The 18,960-nt window shown below is 40.3% G+C and overlaps 1 protein-coding gene across 10 annotated transcripts in view; it reads left to right on the top strand.

Moving 5' to 3' along the window:
• LOC137985033 (uncharacterized) overlaps positions 1 to 18,960 on the top strand; it is a 32,153-nt gene that overhangs the window by 6,951 nt on the left and 6,242 nt on the right. For 4 of the 10 annotated variants that reach the window (XM_068832461.1, XM_068832456.1, XM_068832460.1 and 1 more), the window contains 12 exons: positions 2,685 to 3,347; positions 4,889 to 7,531; positions 7,608 to 7,702; positions 8,277 to 8,332; positions 9,048 to 9,190; positions 10,845 to 11,159; positions 11,475 to 11,786; positions 14,184 to 14,489; positions 15,037 to 15,336; positions 15,903 to 16,205; positions 17,254 to 17,565; positions 18,219 to 18,682. In XM_068832461.1, coding sequence (XP_068688562.1) covers positions 2,685 to 3,347; positions 4,889 to 7,531; positions 7,608 to 7,702; positions 8,277 to 8,332; positions 9,048 to 9,190; positions 10,845 to 11,159; positions 11,475 to 11,786; positions 14,184 to 14,489; positions 15,037 to 15,336; positions 15,903 to 16,205; positions 17,254 to 17,565; positions 18,219 to 18,682 — 5,912 coding nt within the window. The remainder of the gene's footprint in view (positions 1 to 2,684; positions 3,348 to 4,888; positions 7,532 to 7,607; positions 7,703 to 8,276; positions 8,333 to 9,047; positions 9,191 to 10,844; positions 11,160 to 11,474; positions 11,787 to 14,183; positions 14,490 to 15,036; positions 15,337 to 15,902; positions 16,206 to 17,253; positions 17,566 to 18,218; positions 18,683 to 18,960) is intronic. The other 6 variants (XM_068832466.1, XM_068832463.1, XM_068832465.1 and 3 more) reach the window with 2 other exon arrangements.

An 18,960-nucleotide genomic window follows, 5' to 3' on the forward strand; every position in this document is an offset into this window, starting at 1 on the left:
TTTCAAATGACGTCAGAGCGAAATGCCGATCGCTTTCCAGAAAGTTCCTTGGAGAGATGACGTTGTTTGCATCTGCGTTCGCTAAGCCAATGAAATTTCGCGCTCGTTTGTGTTTTTGTTTTAAACGATTTGCATTTTTGTTCACGTTCTGTCTTTACGTTTATTTTTCAAGGTCACATGAAAGTCGCTCTATCCCTGTCAATGGTAACCTCGGCTGGCTTTATTTAAACCGTTCCTTCTAACTCATTCTTTGATTCAGTACAGATAACAGATCTTTAATTAAACTGAGGACTTCCAGTTTTAATCTAAGAACACAAAGGGTACGATTAAGAATGTATACAAAAGATAATAAAGACAACTTTAAAGTAAATACAACAAACTATACCATAGACTGCGATGGCTAAACTGGAAGTTTTGGATTTTCTGGACGATTTTGGGTAGCCACGGAGTTTTCAAATAAAATGGTACAATACCGAATCTACAGGCGTGTTGCAACTTTAAAAGTGAAATGCACGAGTGTGACCGTTCAAATGAAAGCTACAAAGCAGTACTTTCCTAGGGTGCTGTTTATTTTGCTATACAGCGTGATTTTAAATTTTGGGAGAAATGCTCAAGCGTAACCAACTGAACGTAAAATAATATCTACCTTTGCCAATAGAACTGAGACCTCCTCATTTCCACATAATTATGGTGCGAAAGAGAGTTAACCGTTTACTTTTTAACTTCGTTAAAATCTTTTTAAGCTGAAAGGATTCTCCTATTGGATCTAATACTTGTCACACCACAAAGCGGTTTATACCGAAAATTATTTTTTAATGGAGATCGTGCATTGTCTGCGGTTTATTTTGCAATAACAACACAGCAGATTTTAATGAAGTTCGGTCTCATTTCCTGTCGAAGTCAGTTTCCACAGACGTACACTGCAATATCACGGGATCGAATTACACACCTTCCATCATCTCATTTCTGCAACGGGGAAAGGATCTTTCAATATACACAGTATTCAGAAATTCCTTCTTTGCATTGTACTATGAAAGTGTGAAATAAAATTGAAGACCTGGTGTTTTTTTATATTCACAGAGAAAATTAATTAATTAATCCAACAGAAATAACCATTGAAACTCTCTCTCTATTCTTCTATTTTCCAGTTCTATCATATCTTGCTTCAAACGCATAATCGTTTCTTATTGAACTCGACAGATATCCAATTGTATTTACGTTTTTGTTACCAAGGCGTGCCTCAAGATCGAACGATTTCGAATTTATTATATTCGTGTCTCACCTAATAACATCAAGCTTTTGCAAATCATTTTATATTTACGTTAGAATGGAATCAATTAAACCTAAATTACAATTTCTGGAATGAAAGACATATTTTAAATTTCCTATAATGAGAAAACCCGGCCGCTAAAATTTCATGTAACGAAAAAGGAATTGGTTGACATTATGTGGTCTACAACTTCGCATTCAGGTACTTGGAAGAGCACTAAAAAATTTGGGTGGAATGACCATCTTTCTACTGTTCAGCTAAAACGATGAAAGTATTGCTATATTTAAGTTTTCTGGTGCGTCAAATAGTGTTTGTAATAATAAACTTGAACCTTGAAATACAAATTAATGAAACAGATATTGTGAGAAACAATTATTTGTGTCTCTATAGAAAGAGCTTTTTCAATGCATTATATTGAGGAAATTTACTTTCCAAGCAATAATTCTAGATTCAATAAACCCAACCCCAAAAGTCATATCAAATAGAAAGTCAATGAGAAAATGTTTTTTTAGCTTTCCTTTAGCCAAAACATCACGACAAAAACTCACCAAGTTCGTCAAATAAAGGAATAAAATTATAGATGGAATGTGTATAATCAAAACAAGATATTAATATCAGCTTAACAGGTGACACGAAGGTGGTCCAAGCCTCCATTGCCATGGGCTTAAAATTGGCTGGAGTCTCCGAAGAACTGTCAAACCAAAAGCTACTGAGCATTACTTTCCTGCGCTGCCATTTTCTAACTTTTGAACGACCGAAATTCTTGCTGACTGTTGAACTAATTTCTTTAATTTCTCGTGACTGGTGCGGTTATTACAGCGAACAAGTCAGTTGAATGAATTTGTTGCAAGAGCGAGTGAAATCCAAACTCATGCGCCAAATTTTGAACTATTCATTGGACATCTCTTCGAAATTTAGATTCAATAATGTCCTTTATAACTCGCTTATAACTTTGAACCATAGAACCATGCATTCATTTCACATTAATATGTCAAGAGAAAGCCTTTATTTTGTGATTGCCTCAAGTTATTTAGAATGATTCACAACATCGATGAAATTATAATATATGGACACCTGCAAACCTTGAAAAGCGCAAGAAACTACGAAAAACATCTACATTCTTAGTGGCTGAAAATTCTGACTTTCCCCTTAATTCATTGATTGAGATCGCTGTGGTTTTTGAAACCTTTGGACCTGTATGTGAGTATTTCCGGATCACATAAGTCACCGAAAAACTATGGCAAAGTGGATCGTTTGCATGACAATAGAAGACCTTTTTTTTAAATAATTTAACCTCGAGCACTGAAAAGCTTATTTCGTACGAATTTTGATGTCAACGTAAAAAAGATTCCTGTGTCCGAAATGAAGATACTATCGTCACTTAAAGTGTTCCTTTCCATCTTTTCACTCAAAGCAACAGAATGGTACAGAACAACGGTGAATTACTGGCCCTTTGAAGACGTTTCTAATCAGACTGCTACCGATTACACTGGCACCAACAATGGTAAAATAAAGGGGAACCATCATGTTATCTCAGGAATCGTTGGTTCTGCTCTGGCGCTATCTGGAAATAATTCCTTCGTAGACTTTGGTGTATTATCGAGTACGTGCCTTAGAGAGCCTTCAACCTGTCAGACTGGTTTTACAATTGCGTTTTGGATAAAGATTCCGGAAATTCAAGGAAATGAAATTATATTGCAGCTTGCAGAACACCGTTACGCTCGAGGGTTTACTGTGTGGACGCGAAAAAGACCAAAAGGTAAAATTGGTTTTAGCGTTAACACTCGACTGCGCAACTACAAGTGGCTACAGGAATGGAATAGCCGAGACTGGAATCACATCGCGCTCATTTGGAACAACGCAAGCTCCAGTTTGAAGATTTCTGTGAACTGCAGTATCGTGCAAGTTGTTAACTCAAGTGAAAAAGCCGTTGAAGACCACAAAAAGGCATCTCGGCTGATTTTAGGAGCGAGTCATGCAATGAAGAAAAATATGAAATTGATGGTTGATGAATTCGCCATCTGGGATCGCCCCATCTCAGGTGACACACTGTGCAAAATAGTCAAGATTCAATCAGGTGGGCTTTTCCCTGTTTCTTTCATCATCTAAATCGAATTTACAAGAGTTTCTAAGTTGACAAATGATGTGGTTTTTAAATTGCGAGACAGCGTGTTAATTGTTAGCTACTGCCGTGAAATCGATGGAATTTTTAACGCTTGTCTAGTCACACAGCGTCAATAATTAAAACACAGGTGCGTTCCTCTTTATTGCCCTGTCTTTTTTCATTAACATTTCTCTTGTCGACAAATATTGACCAATTTTAATGCAGCTCAATGAAAGTTCCTCACATTCAGATGCAGATTTGAATATAGGATCCCTTTTATGGAGAGATAGGACTTTTTTGAAGAATACTCCCTTAATATGCTGTGTTTCATGGATCGTAGTCGTATCTCCGAGATGATATTAAATTTGTTTTTGCCCACGACGCCTATCAGCAATTGTAATTTTCATAGCTCTCTGACAGCGCAGCAACTAAAGAGGCTACTGTTAAGCAGCTTTACGCATTGCCTCTGATATCTTATTCAAGCTTCCTTAAAAATCCAAATGTGAATGAGTAATATTTGTTGAAAATCCAACATTCGTCATCGCGCAAAGCAAAACGATATTTTTCCTTCTTTTTTTTAAGCTTCTCATTTTACTTTGCTTTTAGGCCACTTTGTTATGATGTGAATCTTTTTGTTGTTGTTGTTGTTGTTTAGTCCTACTTTAAGGACACGGCAGTTGATTAAAAAATTTGTGCTTTGTTACCGTTTTGAAAAAATACCGGATTTTAAACGTAGATCTTGATCATGGTCCTGACGAACAGAATCAGTGGAATTGTTTTCCGAGGGATGTCCTCGTTTTCTTGAAGTAAGGCAAATTTTGAGAAACCTTGCTTTGATTAATCAATTTCCCTTTTACTTAAAGTAGGAAAAACAAGTCCTATGCCACTCAACATCATTTTGATCTAAACTGCAAACCTTGACGAAAGTCAATTTGTAGTTATACGCATCGGTGACAAAATCTTTTTCATCACTGTGAAATACAGGAGCTAATGCTTCAGAAAATTAAATGGAGGATATTATTACATGGCCGCTTGGAGATAAGAAATTTCTCTTCGAGTGTTGAATGAAATACTAAATCATTTCACGAAAGAAGGGGATAGTTTCTAAAGAAACTGTGGTGCTGCGTCGGTGGGGAAGTAGTGTACAAAAATTTGGTTTTATTAACGGAGTTGATAATGTAAATTGACCACCGTACAGAGATTCTAAAAGCTGACGTTTCGAGGGTTAGCCCTTCGTCAGACCTTCGTGAATTCGCTCTGACGAAGGGATCAGTTCGGTGGTCAATTTACATTATCAACTCCGTTGATAAAACCCAATTTTTGCATTTCGCGAAAGGCATCGAAAGGCGCGATTTTCAAATGTAACCATAGCAACAGCGATCTTTTCACGTGTGAAGATAACTTGTTATCTTCATGTGTGAAGTAATCACGTTTTCGCACGAAGGCTCACTTGGTATTTCATGACCTTTCTTGGAAGTAGTTTTCCTTCGATTTATTTTATTTCTTTTTTACAGTCAATGGAAACTACAGTGAGTGGTCTGAGTTCAGCGCATGCTCTGTAACCTGTGGCAACGGCACTATGAAACGCACCAGAACTTGTACCAGTCCCTCGCCAAAAGATCGCGGCAAAAACTGCGCTCATCTGGGAGCATCTGAACAGACTAAGCCTTGTTTTCTAGTGCTGTGTCCGATACACGGCAATTTCTCAAACTGGTCTTCATTTAGTGACTGTAGCAAATCCTGCGGGACTGGATTTGAAAAGAGGACCCGAAATTGCTCGAATCCCGAGCCTAAACATGGAGGGCAAAATTGCACAAGTTTAGGATTAGCAGTTGAAGTAAGGTCTTGCAACACGCAGCCATGTCCCATAAACGGAGGCTATAGCGCATGGACAGATTTCACGGAATGTACCGTGTCATGTGGTAATGGAACAAGACAAAGATCAAGAAATTGCTCGAATCCACAACCAAGATACGGAGGACAAAACTGTTCCTTTTCAGGGCCAAATATAAATATAGAAATTTGTAACATGAATTTGTGCCCGATCCATGGCGGTTTTAGCAAATGGACAAAATTTAGCGAGTGTACAAGATCTTGTGGTAATGGCACTCGAACGAGACTAAGGAAATGTTCCAATCCACAACCTAAGCGTGGTGGCAGAGGATGTTTAGGACCGGATGTAGATATACAAGTATGCAATACCCAGGGTTGCCCAATAAATGGCGGTTATGCACCATGGACAAATTTTAGCGAGTGTACAAAATCGTGTGGAAATGGCACACAAAAAAGAACAAGGAACTGTTCAAATCCTGTTCCACAATATGGAGGAGATAATTGTTCCAGTTTAGGTCGAAGCAAAGAAGTGCGCCAGTGCAATATTCACATTTGTCCAATTAACGGAGGTTATACAGCATGGACAGAATTTACCGTGTGTTCGAAATCTTGTGGTAATGGCACACAAAAGAGAATAAGGAATTGTTCAAACCCTGCACCACAGCACGGTGGAAAGGACTGCTCGAGTTTAGGGGATTCTATGGAAATCAAACAATGTAACTCTCATCACTGTCCACTCAACGGTGGGTATACTCAATGGAGTGATTTCACAGCTTGCTCAAGCACATGCGGCGAAGGAAAGAAAACAAGGTGGCGGAATTGTAGTAATCCGCTACCACAATATGGAGGGCGTAATTGTTCACATCTTGGTGTTCCTGTGCACGTGGAATATTGTTTCTTACGTCACTGCCCTGTGCATGGAGGATTCACCGAGTGGACACAGTATGGTCCCTGTACGAGATCGTGCGATGTGGGTTTAAAGAACAGAACAAGGTATTGCACCAACCCGATGCCACAACATGGCGGCAATGACTGTTCTGGAGAGCACATTACGTTTAAAGTCTGTAATACTTTTTCATGTCCGATTGATGGGGGATACACGCAATGGTCACAATTTAGTGCGTGTTCACAAACATGTGAATCAGGTACAATGAGAAGAACGCGAAAATGCAACAATCCTGCTCCGCGTTCTGGAGGCAATAATTGCTCACTGCTAGGACCGCCAGAAGAAGTTTGGACGTGCAATAATTTTTCTTGTCCAGTTCATGGCAATTACTCGACGTGGTCAAACTTTAGCAGTTGCAGTAAAAGTTGCGGGAATGGATCCATGGAAAGACAAAGAAATTGCTCCAACCCTGAACCCAAACATGGAGGAAAAGATTGTTCCATTTTGGGTGCATCAAAAGAGATTAAAAGTTGTAACGAGTTTCCTTGCCCGATCCACGCTAGTTTTTCATCCTGGTCAATATTTAGTGTTTGTAGTAAAAGTTGCGGTAATGGAACAAAGACAAGAACAAGAAATTGTTCAAATCCTTCCCCACAGCACGGCGGAAGAAACTGTTCTTCGTTGGGGCCTTCAGAAGAAAGAAACAGCTGTAATGTGCTTCCTTGCCCAATTAACGGAAATTACTCCCCCTGGTCAAACTTTAATAGGTGTAGCAAAAGTTGCGGAAATGGTACAAAGACAAGAACAAGGAGCTGTACAAATCCGAAGCCTCAACACAATGGCACAAACTGCGCTTTGTTGGGCCCGTCAACAGACGTTAAACCTTGTAATGTTTTCTCTTGCCCTGTAGATGGAGGATACACTGAATGGGGAAACTTTACACAATGCAGTCAGTCGTGTGATAAAGGAACTATGTATAGAGTTAGGAACTGTACAAATCCTGCACCCAAACACGGAGGGAAAAGCTGTTCTGAAATAGGATCAGCCATTGATGTACAAAATTGCAATGAACATCCCTGTCCAATAGATGGCTTGTACAGTGATTGGTCACAATTTTCCGAGTGTTCCCGTTCGTGCGCTGGCGGGAGGCAAAATCGATCACGGACATGTGACAACCCCTCTCCGAAACATGGTGGAATGAATTGCTCAAGACTTGGTCCTGCGTCAGAAGTTCAAACTTGCAACTCATTCCCATGTCCCGTTCATGGTAATTACAGCGAATGGTCTGGGTATCAGAAATGTGATCGCGCATGTGGAGGAGGTATGCGCACAAGAAGACGAACTTGCACCAACCCCACACCTGCTCACGGAGGACGGAATTGTAGTGACCTTGGTCCAAGTGCCCAGACCATTGCATGTAACATCCATGACTGTCCAGGTTAGCTCAAGCGGCCCTGGCAAAATTTGACGTTCTGTGCAAATCTTCCCTTTTAACATTTGTCCTTTTATTTCAGACATAATTTTTAACGTAGCAGTGAATTTAACATCCCAGAAGTGGAATCACAAGCAAGAATACTCGCGAAGCCTTAGTCTAAAAATTCAGTTTGGGGTATGTAAAGCAGCTCACTTGTTATTCTAATTCAGGAATATTACACCGTTTAACAGAACCAGAGGCGTATACAACAATTATCATAAGAGAAGGCGTGCGCCGTAACGCAAACGTAGAATAACAGCAATAATAACGAGGAAAGTCTGTAAACCAACGGTAATTAAATTTAAACTTAACAAATCAGATGAAGTTCTTTCAGATAAGGCAAAATCGCAGAACTCGGAGTAAGAGCTCACGTGGCACAGTAGAAAAGCAACAAACTCAAACACTTATGGCTTTAAGGACAGGAATGTATCCTGGGTCAGAATGGTGGATAGCGAGTGCTCTCACCACTGGGCCAACCCTTTAATGATTAAATAAACCCGATCGTATGTGTGACAAAATCTAAGCTACGCCCCTAACATGCATAGTCCTTTACATTTACTCGTCGATGAGTAGTCTATGAGTCCACGTAGATTTATATTTCGTAATGCGAGCTAGCTTTGCGACCTGACCTTGTTCTTTGAGTTTTCGTTCCATTATTGCGTTTTACGTTTTCTTTTTCTGTCAAACCCTGCTTTTTCTCTTTTTCTAGGTTAAAGAAATCCTGGGAATCGATGTTGTTTCTGGAGTCAATAATTTTTCCTTTAAGTACGTCATATAGCACATTTTTCGTTTTGTGTTCTTTTGGGAATTTAAGTCGTTGCGTCCGGGTTTCAACTTAAACGGGTTATCGACAGACACGGTCTCTTTCCATTCCACAATCAGTACGTCATATAGCACATTTTTCGTTTTGTGTTCTTTTGGGAATTTAAGTCGTTGCGTCCGGGTTTCAACTTAAACGGGTTATCGACAGACACGGTCTCTTTCCATTCCACAATCAGGTTAAGCCTTGCATTCAATAGCTTTGCAATCTAGCACGGCCTTGAAAAGTGACGGGTGGCATACGCATTGTTGTGTCGATTTTCACGTGTCTGTTGTCGAAGATGAATGTGAAAATGCATTAGTCAAAGAAAAAAACTGAGCCCCAATTTCAAAATTTTCCAGTCTCCTAGCTGCGAGCTCTTGAAGTGGGAGTCGAATGCCGTACTGTAATGTTCGTTTCAGTTAACACATCATACAATAAAATGCACTGATCTTTGAGCAAAGCAAATACATGCAACCGGCATTCGGCCGGCAAGTGACTGCAAGAAGGTATGAGAATTTGGCGCGAAGTGTTTTAAAATCAAACACGACTTAAGTGTGCCAGTGCTAAACCTAAGCAACCACTGCATGTGTGGTATTTACACTGGCTTGCCTAGGCTCGGGGTTGAATACCAGTAAAAGGTTTCCCCTCATATCGTATCTACCGCTTATTCTCTTTAAGACATGGAAGCGTCATTGCCGAATTTTCAGTTGCCCTAGTTCACCGTCACTACCAGGGTATCACAAAGCTACAAGACGCCATTTACATGGAGGGGAAAATACACGATTTGCGGGTTTCGCCCGTTAATTTTACTTCACCAGACGGTAAGAAATGCTTCTGGGTCTTTCTTTTTTCCCAAACAGCCTGATTCAAAGATTATTGTGCGGCACTGCACTTACTCGGTACTCTAACAGCACGCGTTTAACCATTTGTTGGCTCAATAAGCAGGCTCATATGATGCTTTCCGCCCCATTACACGGTTATCTGAATGAAGATCTTAAGCAACCGGAAAATCTTTGAATCTGCTCAACTTGTATGTTGATGAGAATCTGACAACGACGGTGATAATATGTACTTATCATATGGGCTCTTTACACTATTCATGAGCACTCAGAAGATGAAGTTTGGACAAAAGAAGTAACAAAAATTTGCATAGAAAATTTAACTAATGTGTTGTTTCCATTTGCTTTTCTGGCTGTAAATATTTTGGATGTTTAAAGGCGACGAAATCCTCTAACGCACGCACGGAGCAGTACGTGTTGCTAACAGAGCCGTACGGATTTTTTCCGGCCCTGCTCGCGCTGATGTCCTCATACGGAGATTTTCCCAATAGTTTCAAAATGAAAGCGCGCGCGGGGCCATACGGGTAATATGATAATGATAACGACGATATTGGTGATAATAATAACAATAAAGATGACGATAATGATAAAAATGATTATCCTATTTCTCTGCTTCACGTCTTAAGCAGTGTTGGGAATGGGCACTTTCAGAAAAACGGAAGAACTGTCGGAATTTTTGAGATACAAAACCAGAGTACCAAGAGAGCAACTTCTCGGTGAGAGGACGAGCGCCAACAAACTGAACCCGCACATTTCGCTGAGAACCGGAGCCTGTCCTACGTCACATTGAACGAGAGCACGCTCCCCAATGTGGCAACTCTGCTCCCCTTCCAAAGGTTTAAAGGAGCGTGGTGTAGGGGTATGCGTAAGCGAGATGGAATAAAGCATGACGACAGGAGGGCGGAATGAGATGATCTGGTTCAGAAGTCCACGAACACAAGCGTTGATCTCACCCATTTGGCCTTCGCCCTATCAGTTCACGGTATTATCTAAATTTAGAAAACAGGTCCCGTCAAATAATGGCCAATCATATTAAGCCTGATGACCACTACGGGGCATTTGATTGGTTCGCAACCAAGCAGTCGCCTGAGATTGATCGTGATAAATGCATGATACCGGCAGACAAGGAATGCGATGGCTTTAAGTTTTTTCCTGCCAAAAATCTTATACTAGCCTTTCCAAAAATCGATAATACCATAAAATTAAGGGATGCATTCCATCGTAGATCGACTATTTAACAATTACACCCGTAGCCCGCAAGGGCTACGGGTCAATTCTTCGCCTCATGGGCTGTTGACCCGTGGCCCTTGAGGGCAAAGGGTCCAATTGTTTTAGTATCACCCAATTAGTCGGACAGAAAAGGCAATAATAAAGTTAGCAAATGCAAGTTAAAGAAACATTTAATTGGGAATTAAACAAAAGAAAACTTCACGCTTTTCGCTACTCGAGGACTATTACTAATAGTCCTCTAGTAGCGTAGCCAATCAAAATGCAGGATTTGCATAAGTCCATTATTTGGGTGTTATTAATCTCGGTTATGAACTTAATTACGGTTATGGACCTCAACCCCCCTGAAGGAGGGTGGGATTACACCAAACAACAACAATAGCTTACCCATCTTGCTTTAATCTTTCAGTTCCTGTGAGGTCTCCGATAAATATCACGGCAACCAGCAGAAGTTCAACCACAATCCTTCTGAAATGGCAGTCAATACCACTGGATTACTCCAACGGAGTCATACTAGAATACAGAATTACGTACATTGAGAAAGAGGGAAACGGCATAGTCGAAAAGAGTGGCATACGGCAAAAAATCATTGATGGACAAGACTCTGCCGCGTACGTGACTGGACTTAAGAAGTTTACGAAGTATCAGTTTAGAATGGCGGGTGTCAATAAACGAGGCGTTGGCGTGGACAGCGCGCCCATTATAGCAATGACAAACCAAGACAGTAAGTGATCTAAAAAATAGGTTCGCACGGTACATTTATCGAGTTATGACGCCTGCGGAAGTTTGAAGAGCGATCCCCACAGTGAATGTAGGAGCCAAACGTTGAAATAACATATAACATCGCCAGTGCCTTTTAGGGAGGCAGGGAATACGGATCTAGTTTACTATAAGTCATCTGCATACACAGCAAGATAATGAATGAGGCTTGCACATTCAAAACCGAATTCGATCGCGCTGATTTGCGTCTTGAGTTATCCACAAGATTTATTAAGTCTTTCAGCCTTCGAATAACTGAATGCATTTCTCTTTTATTTAGAACCAAGCAAACCACCGTCGCCTGTAACCGCTTTAAACAGGAGTAGCACATCTATTCTCGTAAAATGGTCTCCAATTCCCAAACATTCCATCCATGGAATGCTACTCGGATATCACATACACTTCAAGAGCTTGGATTCCGTGGGACTTGGTATCGTTAGCTCTCGTGTTCAGTCGACTGCAGCTAATACTACGTCTTCTCTGATACCAGGGCTTCTTAAGTTTACTGATTACAGTATTCAAGTCAGTGGTTTTACTGTCAAAGGTGATGGACCTTTGTCGAAGGCAGTATTTGTGAAAACAGAGGAGGATGGTAAGTGAAACTAGAAATATTTGACGGATAGCTTAAAAAAAGTCATAAAATAGCCTTCGAATAAATTTGCCTTGCGTTCTTACATCAGACAGTGGAGTGACGTACCCAGTTGTTACGGCCGCAAACGTTAGCCCGCGCTCAGCCGGACATGTAACTCGAAACCTAGGTCAAAGACATACAGTCTGTCTGCGACGCAGGCTACAAAAAATTCAACGGAGAACTTTTCAAACAGAAAAATAATAGCATTTTCCACAGTTTATAAAAATAGATTGCTGCAAAGCATTGCGGGATTAAAATTCGAACAAACGTCGCTAAAAATTGTCTTTGTCCACATATTAATCCCATAATGCTTTGGGCGCTAGATCGTGACGTCAAATGAAAAGAGCGCTATCGCCTTCTTCCAGCTGAGTTCCTTCGGCCTGTACCATCTATTTGACCTTTAAGCTCAAAGCCTCGGTTAAATTATTAAGCGTATTGTACAAGAAATGAACTACTCGTCAAAGTTATGACCAATCAGCAGTTACTATTTGAGTCACATGTACTATTCCGTACAACCTCGTATACAAATCATCTGGGGTTGATGAATTATTAAACAATAGAATTAATGTTTAATACAAGCAAACTCCTGCTCAGCTAATTAGTATCCATTTTGATAGAAATTTCTAATGTATTCACTTCATTCTGTTGTTTTATTTCACAAGTGCGATGAAATATTCGCGTCCGATCTGTATGGGCGCTCACAATGGCTCACTCGCCATCAGAGAGAGCGCGTCACCCACGCCTCGTTCACTCAAAATTTCATGAAATTACTTGAAGAGTGGCTTACTTCATTCTTAAGAAAAATGAAGAAAAGCAAACATTTTATAAAAGCTAACCATTGTCGAACAAGTGCTTACATCAGGTCCCAGTTGTTCAAGATGTGGATAACGCCATCCACCGGATAAATCACTATCCATTGGATAGCGCAAGTGATTTCACTATTACTAGTGATTTGTTCGGCAGATAGCGCTATCCATCGTTTAAACAACTGAGGCCAGTGCTACAAACCCACAAATGGTCAACTTTGCGTGCAATGGAAGTTTTTCTTCGTTGATTTTGGCTTGGGTGACGCCCTGTCTGTAATCGCTTCAGTACGAGAACGACTACGAGTACGAGATTTTCTCATAAGACAACAGAGGTGAGCGCGCGCAAACCAGCGTCATTTTGGCGGGAAAAACGTGATGCCGTCGTCATTTTAGCAAGAGGTTTTGCAAAAATGTCGTCGTATGAAAACAAGTCAACAACACGGTAGCAGTTTTAGCATTTTTTGATGAGCAAAAAGGCTCCGTTACCAGCAATAAGAATAACTGAGCAACCTATACAGCTAACAAAGCGGAAGATAAACCGTACGGGTTATAAATTTCCTTAGTATGTTCGCTAAAAACGGGCAGTCAAAACTTGTACTCGTTCTCGTCCTCGTCGTAGATTCTAAAGGTCCCTAATGGCTCAACTTCGTGTCGCAAAGGTAAGCACCCATTCAGATCTCCCGCTTATATTTTATCTACTTCTAAAAAAGGATTCGTTACCTTTTACACTACACAGAAGGGTGTACACTGATTGAAGGACTCATTCAAAAGTTACTCGACCTTTGTAATACCAATAAACACAAGTCTTGTGTTCTCAGCTTATAAAGAATTACCTAAAACCTTATATTTGCAAACATAATACAACAACTGTAACAATAACGGAGACTTAAGTTACGGTCGTTGCTCGACTGTGGTCGACTAACTAACTAACTAACTAACTAACTTACGAAAGAAGTAAAAGAATAGTTACCCGGAGATTCTTGCAATACAGCTGAAATGAAACCTTTGGTCCTCTATCTGCACATGCCGCCATCACAGGACTGAATAAAATATGCAAATAACTTTTAAACAACAGCGTAAGCAAATTCTCTTGAAGAAATCGTGCTGCACGTGCGCACGTGCGACACGCATTTGAGGACACTCTTCTTCCTTTCTTTGCAAAACAACAGAATGAAATAACCAAATTTTGTTTTAATTATATACGAGCATGTTTTATTCTCCTTATTGTCTATAAATAGCGTTCCTGCCGACCACTTTTATCTTTCTTCGTTAGTATTGTATTTAAGCGGACACCTTTTTTGCTACAATAAATAGTTAAGATGTTTACATTCGAGTGGTAGAGAAAGAAGTTTTTCAAATATTCTTTATAACTGACGAAGACGCAAAGTAACCGGTTCTACAAATTAAAGAACATCGTGATCGTTTTTAAAATGTGCGATAGATATTAAAGTGAAGTTTTCGTTGGCGTTACGGTCTTCGTTACAAGAACTGCCAAATGTGAGAGATATGACAGGTGAAGAACGTTAACTGACTAATTCCAAATACCCTTTAGTTCCCAGTAAGGCTCCACTTAACGTCAAAGCCAGCAACCTGACATCAACAAGCATTCAAGTCGAGTGGGAACAAATCCCTCGCCACTTTGTCCACGGAAATCTGCTTGGTTATAAGGTATCCTTTGTAGCAACCGACCGAGGTAACAAACAACCTTGGAATGAAACGTCCGTCAATCAGTCTACGACGACAGCGGTGATCACCAACTTGCGCAAGTACACGACGTATATGGTATCGGTTGAAGGGTTCACGAGTAAAGGGAGTGGCATTGAAAGCAAGTGTGTAGCTGTCACTACTGCTGAGGACGGTTAGATTACAAACATAAGTATTGTTTTATTTTTTTAAAATACATTATATGTTTATGGAAAGCTTATTTTCTTAGCTTTAAAATGATGTATTGCTTTCCCCCTAACTTTAAATACTTTTTTTGAATTGTACTTTGCGATGGTCGGTTACGCGCGGTTTTCTGCTACTAGGTAAAAGAGTTGAAGTTCGTTAAAAAACCATCATAGTATAGAAATGGTAGCTTCTAGTGGAAACAGCTCTGCTTCAGGATTTTATCAAAAAACAAAAAGGTTACCACTATCTTGTACAACAGCAACAAGAAACAGAAGTAATTACGATTCAATAGGCTATATCTGAATGACCACACTTGAATGGCGTACCAAAAATAACTAGATTTAACCACATCTCGCAGAAAATAAACACAGAACCACAAGAAATCATTTTTTTTATTGGACATTGTTTTAGACCATAACGAAGGCTAGATTTCAAGCCAAATAATATTTCAATTTAAACCAACTAGGACAAGCAGAAAAAAAAAGATAATAATTTTTTGGGGGTTTTCCATGCAGTGCCAGATGCCTACCCTTCAAATGTCACTGGTTTCAACAAAAGTTCCACCTCGCTATACGTTGAATGGTCACACATTCCACAGTTGCACAGAAATGGCGTGCTCAAAGGATACAAAATTACTTATACTCCGATTCAGTATCAGCCTTCCAAGTCAGTAACTGTTGACAGCACAAGGTCATCAACGACACTTGTAAACTTGAAAAAATACACTTGGTATGATATTAAAGTGGCCGGGTTCACAAGCAAAGGACTGGGACCACACCCTCCAAATCGAATAAAGATTCGAACAAGCGAAGACGGTAAGTCACGTGACCACTTAATTCTATAGTCAACAACATGACAAGGGAATAGGCCATTTCCGAGTTCATGTCTGCCTCCTCCTCAAAGCGAGTCTAAGTGCGAAGTTTTTCTTATGAAATTAGTTTTCTTTCATATGCAAAGTAGAACTAATTACCATCACAAAAACTTAGACTCGCTTTGAAGAGGAGGCAGACATGAACTCGGAAATGGCCTATTGAGGTGTATAGGGGAAGAGAAACGACAGTTGGCCTTATGTCAATTCAAAACTATTATATCACAATAAAAATAAGATTATTTCCTTTCCTGTGGAAGAAGGACGTCACTCAGAACGAGAAAGATGGTTGCGTGTAATACGGCGCGTATAGTAATACACCAGAGCGAATAAGGTTCCATTCTTGGACTATTAATATTACATGTAACATCCAAAAGTATTACCCACATATATACATAAAGACAAAAAATGGGTATTTCAAGTGCAATAGGAAAAATACCTAATTGACTTTTTGTTGTGAAAGGTCGAATTGATTTCCGTGTCAGGCATAAACAACCATGCTGCCTTTTTTAGTTCCCAGTAAACCCGCAATCTCAGTCAACGCGCGAAATACAAGCCACACCAGCCTGTTTGTGGAATGGAACGCAATACCCGCTGAGTATATTCACGGTGTGCTGCTAGGCTACAGAGTAGTCTTCTGGCGATACAACGAATCACGTGACACGTACGACACACGACAAACTGGACCTGATGTACTTTCTGTTCTTTTAACGGATCTGTGGATTTACACCAAATACAAAATTCAAGTCCTCGGATTCACTTCCGTCGGCGAGGGAAGCATTAGCAAAGAAATAGAAGTCTCTACGGATGAATTCAGTGAGTTGTTCTTCCCTTAACAAACAATATATTTTTTTAAAATTATCATCGCCTTGAATGCAACTTGTCAGTCGGTGAGGCGTCAGACTACTACGAAGGCGCGGTCAAGGGTTCGCTCCCAGGCGTCCTACCAGGCTGGAACGGTCCTTATATAACGTAAAAGAAAGGGAAGACCTCAGACAGCAATGACCAGAATCAGGTTGCTGACCAGCGGTTATCGTTAAAACAATGGTTTGCTGGGGGTGCCCTGTCTCGCGGGCTCAGACAACCTGGTTGTGGTCATTGATATTTAAGGTTTTTCAAAAGAAAGTGCTACCTTTGTAGTGACAGTTGTAGATGACTTGGCACCCTGGGCCCGGTTGTTCAAAAGCCGATTAAGGCTAATCCAAGATTAAAAATTAACCAAAGAGGTTATTTCTCTACTCCCAAATGCTGTTCAACGCTGATATTCGGCAAAACTTTAAAACAGAGGAATTCAATCTTGAAAAACAAAAGTAACCAAACGAAACTTCCACCAAAAAGTTGAAAACATTAAACAAACGTTAACTCTAACCCTGGATTAAGTTAATCGGCTTTCGAACAACCAGGCCCTGGCCTTGTCCGATATGAAGGACGATAAAACATAGGCCAATGGGTGGTGGCCAATCGGAGGGTGTAAAGTGCAGGTGACAGGTTACGGATGCAGGTCATTGTTTTACCATAACTGCAACAAGCCAAACCTTTACAAAAATGCTAACCTTCGGCCTAATGTTAGTATTAGTAAAGGTTTGGGTTGTTTCACCAATGGTGACGCAATGACCTGAAACCCTAGGCTGCAGTTTACACCCTCCAGTAGCCAATCTTATACCGCTACGAAAAATATTTTGACGATAGAATGATATTCACAGCGAACTTGAGAAGCCTTGATTAAGTTAGACTTGAGTGAGTGCAGATCGAGTTGAACAGCTCTCTACCAAACCAGCTGTGCAAATGGATTGAAAATTATACTAATTAACGTTATTAGGAGTGACTTGAGGTAAAGTACGTTTATTTATCTTTCTTTCATTAGCTCCAAGCCAGCCACCAATTAACGTTCGAGCTCCGAACAAAACAAGCCCGACCAAGATAACGGTCCAGTGGAACCCAATCCCTGACAACTTCTACGTTCATGGAATATTGCGCGGTTACAAAGTGTTTTACACGGCCATAGCAACAGCCAATAAGAAACACGATGAGGTCATGGAAACAAAAGAGATAATTCTAAATTCTTCTACTCGTTTCATCGTGCTTAAGAATTTGAGCGTGTTTACAAGATATGAAATTGAAGTACTGGCCTTCACAGCCAAAGGAGACGGTGTGCGGAGCGATGCCATCAGAGCTGGTATGCAAATCTCGCTTAAGTGACTGTGGACTTTTTTGAGAAATGCGTGCAATTTATGAACTTAAGCTTGAGTTAGATTGGATGTAACCAGAAACGATTTAAGACGTTCTTTTAAAGCAACTAGAATCGAAATGGTACTTCAAGGAAGATACAACACAGCTCATTAAAAGCTCCAATTGGATCGCTATAAGACGCAGCGCAATTGTGTACGGATGGGCAAAGGCTACATTGTTTGTGTTGTATATTTCTTTATGTCCATTGTTTTCTGAACCAGCTGTCTAAAACGTCCTCTATCGTATGGTTGCCAGTGATTCAGAAAAATCTAGTCCAGTTTACTTGAAAATTCCTGGATCGAAGTGCGCTCGTCTTCGTGTCACACGCACGCAACTCCTTACTGTCAACGGTTCGAATTCTCACAGCTGGACTGGACCTAGCATGAAATGGAGACTAATGCGGGCAAATTATAATTTGCATTTGAAAAGATTTGCCCGCATCAGCCTCCATTTCATGCAAGATCCAGTCCAGGCGTGAGAATTCGAAAATGGCCTATTGCATGAACTACATTCTACGTACGCCTTGCCTTGCATCCGCGAGGATCACAATCTCTTTTCATTTAGCTCAAATTTTTAAAAGTACCATTTCACTCCTTACAGATACATGCAACTGTCGCAATACAATCTTCACAAACTGGTGGATCAATCCACCTTATACAGACAATCAAGGATCTAATAAAAGCGGTATTATCACACCTATCTTGAAACAAGCCGTGTACACTTGTTGTGAGAATTGTACAGAGCATGGAAACTCGCACATAGACTTCCAACATGAATACAGGGGACGACCCGCGATAAAGTCTGGACTTCTGGAGTTCAAAAGGAATATAGAAGAAATAACGGAGTTACATTTTCCGGTTTACGGCACAATGGATCAAAGGCGATACTCTGGCAATTACGGATTTGTCCCGTTTGTCCAATCACCTGGGATAGCACTGATTATAATTGGAGACGAGAAAGGTTCTGCTGCGACATTGCTGTTGAAATCTTTGGCGTTTTGTTTCCCGATTCTCTTTCTGTCCATTGCTATGTTGTGGGTCTCTAGTCTGATCATGTGGTTTCTGGTAAGTTTACCCCAACGAACCATTAGCCTTTTGAATCGGCTCTGTATTTCAGTAAGAAACACAAGACGTCGGGCCAGGTAATCACTTTTGCAAAATTCATCAACTCAGGCAACGCACTCAGGCGCATAATTGATTACTGTCTGTTGTCCTAACAAAAGTGTTTATGCTCAAAACGCTAAATAACTAGAGAATAGGTTAAATAGATTTTAGGAAGAGTGCCAGATATCCAGAATCCAAGAGGTATCCAAAGTCCTGAATTTTTCTACCTTTTGTCTTCG

The sequence above is a fragment of the Montipora foliosa genome, chromosome 14 (assembly GCF_036669935.1).
Source record: "Montipora foliosa isolate CH-2021 chromosome 14, ASM3666993v2, whole genome shotgun sequence".
Lineage (NCBI taxonomy): Eukaryota > Metazoa > Cnidaria > Anthozoa > Scleractinia > Acroporidae > Montipora > Montipora foliosa.